This window comes from Scyliorhinus torazame, chromosome 12, assembly GCF_047496885.1.
Source record: "Scyliorhinus torazame isolate Kashiwa2021f chromosome 12, sScyTor2.1, whole genome shotgun sequence".
NCBI classification, from domain to species: domain Eukaryota; kingdom Metazoa; phylum Chordata; class Chondrichthyes; order Carcharhiniformes; family Scyliorhinidae; genus Scyliorhinus; species Scyliorhinus torazame.
The window spans coordinates 36,509,977-36,521,541 of NC_092718.1; the positions used below are offsets into that span (position 1 = coordinate 36,509,977).

Below are 11,565 nucleotides of genomic sequence, written 5' to 3' on the forward strand. Positions count from 1 at the left end.
TTGAAAAATGTGATCATCCATCTTCATAAATATTGAAGGGCATAATAGGCCTACGATAGAATAAAATAATCAAGATAAATTTCAGATGTCTACATGAAAGTGTTGCGGTGAGTGTGAAGTCTGCAAACAAGACCTTGGCAGAGTGTGTAGTACTGTGGGCAATTAGACCTTGGCTTCTTCTCTAATCATTCTGCCAGCAAAGAGTGAAAATTCAAGATAAACAACGGGTATAGAATCTTATAAAACATCCCAGCAAACGTCACTCTTTAGTTCTGGCTTGTATTAAATTTGTAATACACTTGCGATAGCAATGTTTTTATAAAGTAAATACTCCATAAAGAAAAAATGAAAGCGGTCTTTGGTCATAAATTTTAATTCAGCCAACTCCAAAATGCAAAGTAAATGTGGGTGGTCTTAACCCAAAGCAGGTCAGTGAGGAATGTTACATTGTGCTTGCATGCTGCTTCAGTAATATTGATTTAATATAATTACCATTCCAAGAGTCTTTCAAAATGACAAATAACCTGCTGCATCATACCATCCCTAATTGGGTTATTTAGACCCTGGGACCAGAGCAAGATATTAGAAGAGTGGTGGGATACTTGCAGCCCGGGGGCCAAATGCAGCCCACCTGGATGCTAAGTGCGGCTCACGAGAATTTCTTTTGACCGTTACCCATGCGCAGGGTTGCCACATTGTTGATTCCTGTCGGCGTAGTTTTTCTTCCCTACCAGTATGACTGAACTGCTACACACGCAAAGGGCGAGTGAAGTGAGGTGCTTGCTGACTGCACACAACATTGACTGTGAGAGCCATGCATTTCCTCTGCGACCAAAGTTTAAATATTTATTTTGACCGTTTGAAGGTGATGATAGTTCTATTAATATATAAATGATTAAGCATTATGAAATATGTGGCGTGTATTAAATGCATTTAATCTTGGTCATGGTCCAATTTCAATCTTGCGGCCACTGAGATGAAGGAGGGCCACTTGTGGTCCATTCACTAGCCTAGGTTTCCCACCACTGTCCTAGAACCCTTTTGGTTGTTGAGCTAATGCTAATAACATTAGCAGACAATTACAATGGATAAACAATGTTTTAAAGTGATCAGTTGGCAACTACCAATTACTACCTTCCAAAGATTGAGAATCTAGATCTGCCTTGTGTATTAGGATGAATTATAAGCAACATATTCCTGTGGGATAACCCTATCAAACTACTGAGGTTATGACAAAAGGGAAAGTATAAGTGTTTGCTCATCTTCAGAGACTGCCCATCGGCACAGCAGAATCATGACTTCTAATCAACAAGGCAAAATATACTGTGGAAATTCATCCACCAAGATCCTTCTGCCAGTCCGTCCTAACTTTAGTGGCAGGGCTATGCAAATCCTAGAAAAACCTTGTTTGCACTACTGAGTCTGCCACAATGGTGTGTCATTAATGGGAAACTAAATATAAATTTAGTGTATGGACAGTGATTGGAATCAACATAATTGTTCCTTTATATGATCTTTCTCATAATGTTGCTATTGTGTTAAAACTGTTTATGTTTCATTAACAGTTGTTTTTCTTAACCTCGCAGATATCAAAATGTGTTTCACTTTGGTCATTAGTTCAGACTCCATGCTTTTCAACCAATCCTGAATTTACACCAAATTCGACTTGATAAACCCATGTTATTGATAGAAAGGCCACTTCTATGAGCAAATTCTGCGAGCTGGTTTTAAAAAGTCGAGATATTGCGAACAAGGCTTTTATTTGAAAAACATACAGTACTTTGGGGCAAAATTTTCTGTACCACCCACTGCGGGAATCGTCGCAAACGGGATGAAAAATTTGACAGACCTTGACTAGTCTGTTGACCTTGTGTGGGAATTTCCACTCTCGGGCAGGCTCAACTGGAAAATCCCACCCATTGGTTAGTAACTTAAAATATTTCTCATATAATTGATTATAATTTTCAAACACCTTGTACTGAAAGAAGCACTTTCTAAATTTTTTAATTCATTAAAGTTCAGAGACCAATAGATAATTAAACAAGCTGTACAAGTTTTAATCATGGATATCAAAAAGGCAGAATTTACTAAAATGTATATATAGTTCTAGCCTACAAATTATAATGTCTTAATGAAACGTCAAATTGTAGAAGTGTCACCAGTGAGTTTCCAGTTCAGTTCCGCTTTCCAGCCGCTTGTTTAGCTTTGTTGATTAGTTTGTACATGAATGAATAGAAAAAAAGCAGATTGTCATATTCCCCGTTATAGTTCTCCTTTAAAAACAAACTATGATAATCAACTAGAAAATAGTAAATGGCCTCAATTGTAGCAAGATATGTGTCTGGTTTTCCTTTTTGGCGACGCCAAAAACATGTCTTTCGTGTCCTTAGTTCAACATGAAGTAATTCTGCAAAGTAAAGGGTACAAGAAAATATTTAAGCTTTGTGAGAATTGTCAACACTAATATGCACTTCCACCAAGTCAGTGTAAGCAATAATTTTTTTGATGCCAACATTTTCTCCTTCCTGTTTTTTTTCATGCACTATTTCGTGGAATGTGGATGCCACTGGCAAGATCAGCATTTTTTTGACCTTGAGGTCTTTTGATAGTAAACCACACTGCTGTGCATCTGGAGGCACATGTTGGCCAGACCAAGGAAGGATGGCAGATTTTCTTTCTTAAACAAGACATAAAAGTGAATCAGATGGGGTTTCCATCACTGAGAATCAGTGATAGTTTCATGATCAGCATTACTGAGACTTAGCTTTCAATTCCAGATTTTATGAATTGAATTTAAATTCCACCAGCTGTCGTTGTGGGATTTGAACCCATGTCCCCAGATTATTAACCTGGGTCTTTGGATTACCACTAAGCCACCATCTCCCCTTGTTCTGAAGATGCCGGCTTTATTACTACAGTGACTATATTTCATTATATAAACCTACTTTTAACATGACATCAGACATCAAGACCAAACCCGATTGTGTCCAGCTCAGCATTCACACATACTTTTAATAGGATCCTTGGATAATGATCAGTAGCGGTAAACCTGTTGTTAATTTCCTTGACTTTAAAACAGCAGTATTCTCAGAGGTTGGGTCGTTAACTATTTTAGCGGCTGAGCTAGATAGATTTTTAATCAGTGAGGGAATAAAGTGTTATGGGGATAAGGCAGGAATGTGGAGTTGAGGTTTATCATCTCAGATCAGTCATGGTCTCATTGAATGGTGGAGCAGACTCGGTGGGCCGAATGGCCTACTTTGGCTTCTACGTCTTATGGTCTTACGAAAATTATCAGAAAAAGTCTGTTCAGGCTAGGCCACTTTTCTCTTAAAAAGGGAAGGCTGATAGGTGACCTAATAGAGGCCTTTAAAATTATGAAAGATTTCAATTGAGTAGTCACAGAGAGTGTCCCACTTCTGCAGGAAAGCACAACTATGGACCATCTATATTAGGTAATCATTAAGAAACTAAACAGGCCATTTAGACAAAATGACTAATGGTAAGAACTGGAACTTGCTAGCAGAGGGAGCATTTGAGGTGAACAGTATATATGCATTTAAGGTGAAGCTAGATAACTATATGAGGGAGAAAGGATTGGAGGCTTATGCTGACAAAATTAGAGGAGGAAGAGTGAGGCGAGGTTCAAATACAGCGTAAACACTGGCATGAACTGAATAGCTTCTTTCTGTACTGTATATTTGATATAATTCTATGCAATTTTTCACAAAGAAATTTTTACAATTTTAAAAGTAACATGAACCAAGATCATAGATGGTAAATTGATTATCATGACATTAATCTGGAAACAAATGAACACCTGGCAGCAATTTCTGAAACAAAGCATTACTCCCATCTCGCTTTGCTTTACTTTGCACGATATGATGAAGCTTTACATCAATCATGTTACCAAAGACTTCATGGCAAACAATAATAATGATAATCTTTATTAGTGCCACAGGTAGGCTTACATTAACACTGCAATGAAGTTACTGTGAAAATCCCCTAGTCGTCACACTCCGGCGCCTGTTCGGGTACACTAAGGGAGAATTCAATGTCCAATTCACCTAAGCCTTTCGGGACTTGTGGGAAGAAACCGGAGCACTCGGAGGAAACTCGCGCAGACACGGGGAGAAGGTGCAGACTCCGCACAGTGACCCAAGCCGGGAACCGAATCTGGGACTCTGGCGCTGTGAAGCAACCACTGTGCTACCGTGCCACCCAAACTTTAACCTAAGCCACAAACTACATCTTTGTGATTAGGGCCCATTGTGATCCAAATCCATTTTCATTGTACCCATTTGTAAAGTGCCTGTACTCACGCTAGTATGAGAGAGAACAAAATAATTTAAGTACAATTTCTCTGTAGCTGCCTTGAAGTAGATGTGAAAGATAGTGAACTGATTTGTTGAATAAAAAGGTCTGTGGCAACAATTTTATCTGATCAGCTATTTATTAGTCAGATTAGAATATTTGGTGATTCTGCTTTTGTGCAAGACAGAAACATCTTTGATGGACAATTCTTGTTCATTTAATGCTCTAGGTTACACGGTACCTTGAAGACGTTCATCGGTGATTATTTTGTTGGTTTGATTCCAGGTACTGTCAATAAATATCACCCTTTTTAATGAGGCCATTTTGATCTTCAATTCTTCAGCATCCTGCTCTTCTGTTGGGTTTCTGGCATCCAAGCTGTTGTGGTCATGTTTTGCACGTTTACGTTCTGGTCCTTCCAAAGTTATGCTCTCATCAAGGCTGTCAGCATACTTGGAAGGTTTTGTAGGAACAGATTTCTGAACAGCAATGTTAGATAAGTGCTTGGGAAGATCTTCAAGGGGAACTGATTTTGGACCAGGGAACACCACTACAACCTAAAACAGAGAAGTTAAGTATCAAATAAAGATGGATTAAAATGACACACTATTACAAAATGATAAAACAGACTGACTTTTTTTTTGTGAAAAACTTTTAGTTTTTTGGATGCTCTAATCATGCAAATCCTGCAGCTGGGAAAGCTGGATTCCACGATCTGACCTTGAACCGACCTAACACAACTCTTACGATCGTGTTATTGAACGGCATTAATAGGGAAATTCTAAATAATTCTCCTAGATAAATGGGATGTAGTATCAAGCTAAAACAGACCGATGAACTATAAAAGGTACCACATCGTCTTGGGTAAAGAAAGTGTGTTTTTTGATAACTTACTTCATGCTTTTCCTCGTCAATTTCTGGCATGCAGGGATATGTGTAAATGTTGACATCATCTCGAGCCAACAGCTTTGCATGTACAGCAGTACTTTTGCCATCAGTTTCATTAGGATGTTTGATAATATCAATCTTCAAAGGGAGCTGGTAACGGAAAATATACTGTAACCTTTTTAACAAGGTCAAAATGAATAGGCACAAAATATTGTTAAAAACAAACTTGCACTTATACAGTCTTTGTCATGTACATAAGATGTCTGAAATGCAATGAAATGAAAATTGCTTATTGTCAGAAGTAGGCTTCAATGAAGTTAGTGTGAAAAGCCCCTAGTCGCCACATTCTGGCGCCTGTTCGGGGAGGCTGGTACGAGAATTGAACCGTGCTGCTGGCCTGCTTTAAAAGCCAGCGATTTAGCCCAGTGTGCTAAACCTGAAAGTGTGTCTTCTGCTGTTCTGCAAGAAAATGTAGCAGTCAATTTGCTCACAGCAAAATCTCATTAAATGGCAAAAGATCATACTTTTAAAAATGTGCTCCTGGGATGTAGGTATATCTGTATCCCCAGTCGCTCTGAAAAGGTAACAATTTACAAATGGGATTCTTGCAAGATTACTTAAGAGGGCACCAAATGTCAGCAGTCTAATGGGAGTTTGAAGTCATGTATACTGGGCTAGTTCTACGTGGCAGTGGTTGAAGAACAAACGATGCCTATCAGAAATATGTGTGTGGGGGCATCGTAAATGTACAGAATCAATTTCAGCTGTGACTCTACATGGCCAAATTTCCAATATGTCACTACTTTCATCATTGCAGAAAACAATCTGCTCAAACACATGATGAATCACAGACTTTCTCATCTCCAATGTTGCAAGTATGATTTTCCAATCCAGTGGCAGATAGGTCGTGATGAGAAAGTAAGAAAAGTATTCATCCAGAATCATGAACTCACGAGAGTGTGAATACATAATGTTATTTATATATTTTTGAATGAAAAATACATTTTTTTAAAAAAACCTCTAAGAATGATGTTATGATCATTCTGTAGTCACTATGGCTAGATTTCTTTTTTTTTTAATTCATTTACGGTATGTGGGCATCACTGGTTAGGCTGGCATTTGTTGCCCATCTCTAGTTGCCCTTCAGAAGGAGGTGGTGAGTTGCCTTCTTGAACCACTGCAATCCCTGAGGTGTAGGTACGCCCTGTGCTGTTCAGGAGGGAGTTCCAGGATTTGGCTCCAGCAAGTGAAGGAGCTGCGATATATTTCCAAGTCAGGGTGCTGAGTGACTTGGAGGGGAGCCCCTATGTGGTGGGGTTCTCCGGTATCAGCTGCTCTTATCCTTCTAGATGGTAGTGGTCGTGGGTTTGGAAGGTGCTGTCTAAGGAACTTTGGCGAGTTCTGACATTGTATCTTGTAAACACAGCTGCCACTGTTTGTCGGTGGTGGAGGGTTTGAATGTTTGTGGAAGGCTGGGCAATCAAGCAGGCTGCTTTGTCCTGGATGGTGTCGAGTTTCTTGAATATTGTTAAAACTGCACTCATCCAGACAAGTGGAGAGTATTCCATTACATTCCTGACTTGTAGATGGTGGACAGGCTTTGGGGGTTCGGGAAGTGAGTTACTCGCTGTAGTATTCCTAGTCTTTGACCTGCCCTGGTAGCCACGGTATTAATGTGACTAGTCCAGTTCAGTTTATGATTAATGGTAACCCCCAGGATATTGTTTGTGGGGAATTCTGCGATGGTAATGCCACTGAATGTCATGGGGCGATGGTTAGATCCTCTTCTATAGGAGGTGGTCATTGCCTGGCACTTGTGTGGCGCGAATGCAACTTGCCACTTGTCAGCCCAAGCCTGGATATTGTCCAGGTCTTGCTCCATTTCGACATGGACTGCTTCATTATCTGAGGAGTCGTGAATGGTACTGAACATTGTGCAGTCATCCACAAACATCCCCACTTCTGTCCTTATGATGGAAGGAAGGTCATTGATGAAGGAGCCGAAAATGATAAGTGCACTACTAGGGCACTACTACCCCAAGGAACTCCTGCAGTGATGTCCTGGAGATGATTGACCTCCAACCATTACAACCATCTTCCTTTGTGACAGGTATGGTTTCAACCAGCGGAGAGTTCCTCCCCCTGCCCTATTCCCATTGACTCCAGTTTAGCTAGGGTTCCTTGATGCCATACTCAGTCAAATGCAGCCTTGATGTCAAGGGCAGTCACTCTCACCTCTGGCATTCAGCTCTTTTGTTCATGTTTGAACCAAGACTGTAATGAGGTCAGGAGGGGAGTGTTCCTGGCGGAACTCACATTGAGCATCCGTGAGCAGCATAGAAGAGGAAGAACTCTGCCATTTCACTGCGGCCCCTCAAGTCTTCTGAGTGCCAGTTTATAATTGTCCCTCGTTAAAGAGAGGGGAATAGCTACAAACTCCTTTTCATTTACTGTATCAGAACCAATAAAAAAAATAGCATTTTACATCCAGGTGAAGAGTCAGGATAGTGTGGTTAGCTGAAAGTTGAAATACTCATTAAAGTTCTGAACATTGGAAATGATACACAGTGAATTCTGTGTTATTCAACCCCAAGTGATGATAAAACCTTGGTTACTAACCTTGACCCGAGGTATCTCATCAGAATTCACACCATCTACCAAAATGCAACATGAGTAACAGTAAAACATCCTTGAGCTCTGGCATTTTGGACATTTTGATCTACCGTTTTGTTGGAGTGTTTCTAGTATTGTCTGGGAAGCCAGTTTCAAATCTTTAAAAGAATCAGAGACTTCTTGTTTGTCAGCTTCACTTGGTTGAGCATACAGCCTTTCAGAACCTTCACATTTACTTGCATCAGTGCAAAGTGTGTCTTCAACTCTCACGGTTTTTTCCAAGCTCAATGACATTGTGAGGAATAATTACAGATTTATCTCTGTAATTAAGAAAAAAAAACATACTGGTTTTTAGTCTTACGAATGTTTTGTTTTAGTATTTCACTGTTCACTTTGTGACAACTATCTAGTTCATATGGATCAAGTTGATTATTTAGAGGTTATATTTAGTACTGCAATGAAGTTACTGTGAAAAGCCCCTAGTCGCCACATTCCGGCACCTGGCCGGGTACACAGAGGGAGAATTCAGAACGTCCAAATTACCTAACAGCACGTCTTTCGGGACTTGTGTGAGGAAACCGGAGCACCCGGAGAAAACCCAGGCAGACACGGGGAGAACATGCAGACTCCACACAGGCAGTGACCCAAACCGGGAATCGAACCTGGGACTCTGGCGCTGTGAAGCAACAGTGCTACCCACTGTGCTACTGTGAATGGAAAGAGAAAGAGTGTTAACATTTTGGAGTTTGTATGATTTACGGACCCGAAATATTAGCTCTTTTTCTCTCTCCACAGGTACTACCAGACCTGCTGAATTTTTCAATATTTTCTGTTTTTATTTCAGAGAAATGTTTAGTTTGGAGAGTTAGCGTTAAATTCATTTAAAAGTATTCAATTAACCTGGAAATGCTGCGCCATCATGGGAGACGGGTCAATGGTTTCAATTTAACTGGGTGGTGCTGAGAGAGGGGACAGGTTACAGTTTGGACCACATACGGGGCAAAATTCTCCGTAATCGGCGCGATGTCCGCCGACCGGCGCCAAAAGCGGCGCAAATCAGTCCGGCATCGCCCCGCCCCAAAGGTGCGGAATCCTCCGCATCTTGAGCGGCCGAGCCCTAACCTTGAGGGGCTAGGCCCGCGCCGGACTGATTTCCGCCACGTCAGCTGGCGGGAAAGGCCTTTGGTGCCCCGCCAGCTGGCGCAGAAATGACATTGCCGGGCGGCGCATTTGCGGGAGCGTCAGCGGCCACTCATGGCATCCCTGCGCATGCGCAGTGGAGGCGGTCTCTTCTTCCTCCGCCATGGTGGAGACCATGGCGAAAGGAAAAGAGTGCCCCCATGGCACAGGCTCGCCCGCGGATCGGTGGGACCCGATCGCGGGCCAGGCCACCGTGGGGGCACCCCCCGAGGCCAGGTCGCCCCACGCCCCCCCCCCCCCCCCCCCCCAGGAGCCCGGAGCCCGCCCGCGCCGCCTTGTCACGCCGGTAAGAGAGGTGGTTTAATCCACGCCGGTGGGACAGGCATTCCAGCAGCGGGACTTCGGCCCATCCGGGCCGGAGAATCGCTGGGGGGGGGGGGGGGGGGGGGGGGGGGGGGCGCCAACCGGCGCGATTCCCGCCCCTGTCGAATCTCCGGTGCCGGAGAATTCGGCAACTGGCGGGGGCGGGATTCACGCCAGCCCCCGGCGATTCTCCAACCCGGCGGGGGGTCGGAGAATCCCGCCCCATGGTTTGCAGTTCACAGAATTAGCCCTGGGAGCAGTTAGGAGGCGCAAGACAAGTAGGGCTAATTGAGGTTTTTGTAACGAAAGAGAAAATGCTGGAAAATCTCAGCAAGTCTGGCAGCATCTGTAGGGAGAAAAGAGCTAACGTTTCGACTCCGATGACTCTTTGTCAAAGCTAACAGACAGAGAAAGTGGGAAATATTTATACTGTGGAGTGAGAATGAAAGATGAGTCATATCCACACAAACCCTGGGAAAACTGGGTGCTAATAGCCACCGAAACCAAGGGGAAAGAGTGCTAATGGCAGTCCCCAGAGAGGACAAAAGATGTGAAAGGTCAAACAGCAGGGAAACTAACATCAGAGGATGAACTGGAGGGGAAGGGGGAAGGAAAGAGGAGAAAGGTGGATAAGATGGGGGGGGGGGGGTGGCAAATTAAATGTATATTAAGAAAGAAAGAAATGGTAAAAGACAGTTAAAATGAAATGAAAACAAATGGGTCGAGGTGGGGCTGATCATCTGAAGTTGTTGAATTCGATGTTCAGGCCGGAAGGCTGTAGCGTGCCTAACCGGAGGATGAGATGTTGTTCCTCCAGTTTGCGTTGCGCTTCACTGAAACATTGCAGCAGGCCAAGAACAGACATGTGGGCATGGGAGCAGGGTCTTTTGTTAAAATGGCAAGCATCAGGAAGGTCAGGGTCCTGAATGCGCACAGACCAAAGATGCTCAGCAAAGCGATCACCCAGTCAGCGGTTGGTCTCGCCGACATAGAGACCACATTGGGAGCAGCGAATGCAGTAGACCAAATTGGAAGAGATGCAAGTGAGACGCTGCTTAACCTGGAACGAGTGTTTTGGGCCTGGAATGTAAGCATGGAAGAGGTAAAGGGGCAGGTGTTACTCCTTCTGCAATTGCATGGGAAGCTGCAATGGGTGATGGGAGAGGTACTGGAGGAGTAGACTAGATTGTCTCGGAGGGAACGGTCGCTGCGGAATGCTGACAGAGGGAGTGAAGGGAAGATGTGTTTGGTGGTGGCATCACGCTGGAGTTGGCGAAAATTGCGGAGGATTATGCTTTGCATGGAGGCAGGTGGGATAAAATGTGAGAACGAGGGGGAACCCTCGATGCCTCCCCCTCGTTCTCACATTTCATCCCACCAGATCCCCCTCGACATGAACTGTGACCATTTCCAGACTGCAGCACGGATTGCAGTAAATTCTAACCGTGATGACAGCACAGTTTGAAAAAATTAACTTTCTCACATGACACTGTGTCTAGTGGTGTTTCCTCCCACTGAGTCCTTTGCCCACAAGTGTCTTCATGTTGCAGTGAAAGGAAATTTAACGAAGGATGAAATCTGTCCCTACAGCACATGCGCCAAACTCCGGCCTTCTCTATCAGGCTGTGTCTGTTTCTCTCTGGTCTGGAGTCCAAAAAGTCGCCTTATTCCAAACAACACGACGATAGTTCGTTTTCTTTACCGCAGTTTTAGCCACACCGGACGGTTACCACGGCCACCGGCACCCCTTGTGCGCACCCACACACACAGTCCCTTCCTCGGATGGGAACCATTGTTTCCGGGAATGTTTGCGGCGGACAGGGGACGGGTGTGCGCCGTGCTCGCCGGAAGCGGCCGTTGTTAGGGCTGCATAGCAACAGAGCAGCAGTAAACTATCGGCTGGCGCTTCGCTTTGTGAGTTCTTCGGTTCGACGCTTCTCTCGGCTGTAAACACTGCAGCTCATTGCAATCAGCAGCAGACAATAAGGTGTTTAAGGAATGATCGCTGCAAGTAGTTTATCGGATATATGTGGCTGTTTCGAATTGAGGGCCTGCCCATTTTCATGGTTTAATGATTCGAGCCAAGAATTAACCGTCAAATGGGATAATTGCTGATGTCAGTTTTTGATCATAATTTTCTGATGCATTTCTTGCATGTTTGAAATTCAACTTAGAATCATAGGATAGAATCCCCACAGTGCAGAAGGAGGCCATTCGGCCCAACGAGTCTATACCGATCCTCTGAAA

The 11,565-nt window shown here is 43.6% G+C and overlaps 1 protein-coding gene across 3 annotated transcripts; it reads right to left on the reverse strand.

Moving 5' to 3' along the window:
* Positions 1–357: 357 nt before the first annotated feature.
* On the reverse strand, positions 358–11,113 carry dtwd1 (DTW domain containing 1). 3 transcript variants are annotated; one of them, XM_072470679.1, is made up of 6 exons: positions 10,802–11,073; positions 8,359–8,522; positions 7,822–8,135; positions 5,209–5,352; positions 4,556–4,871; positions 358–2,407 (listed from the first exon to the last, which is right to left on the reverse strand). In XM_072470679.1, the coding sequence occupies exons 3-6, from the start codon at positions 8,107–8,109 to the stop codon at positions 2,175–2,177; spliced, it is 981 nt and encodes a 326-aa protein (XP_072326780.1). In that variant the 5' UTR covers positions 8,110–8,135; positions 8,359–8,522; positions 10,802–11,073; the 3' UTR covers positions 358–2,174. The 3 variants fall into 3 exon arrangements, with proteins under 3 accessions (XP_072326780.1, XP_072326781.1, XP_072326779.1); XM_072470680.1 differs by lacking the exon at positions 8,359–8,522 and having other exon boundaries at positions 11,021–11,113; XM_072470678.1 differs by lacking the exon at positions 8,359–8,522 and having other exon boundaries at positions 10,802–11,072.
* Positions 11,114–11,565: the final 452 nt, after the last annotated feature.

Bases quoted from the DNA above. Each gene is read 5' to 3' on its own strand.
- dtwd1 (XM_072470680.1), bottom strand. From the start codon at position 8,109: ATGTCATTGAGCTTGGAAAAAACCGTGAGAGTTGAAGACACACTTTGC. The intron at 5,353-7,821 runs GTTAGTAACCAA...TTCCGTTACCAG, and splicing joins ATGAGATACCTCGGGTCAAG to CTCCCTTTGAAGATTGATAT. The intron at 4,872-5,208 runs GTAAGTTATCAA...TCTCTGTTTTAG, and splicing joins TTGACGAGGAAAAGCATGAA to GTTGTAGTGGTGTTCCCTGG.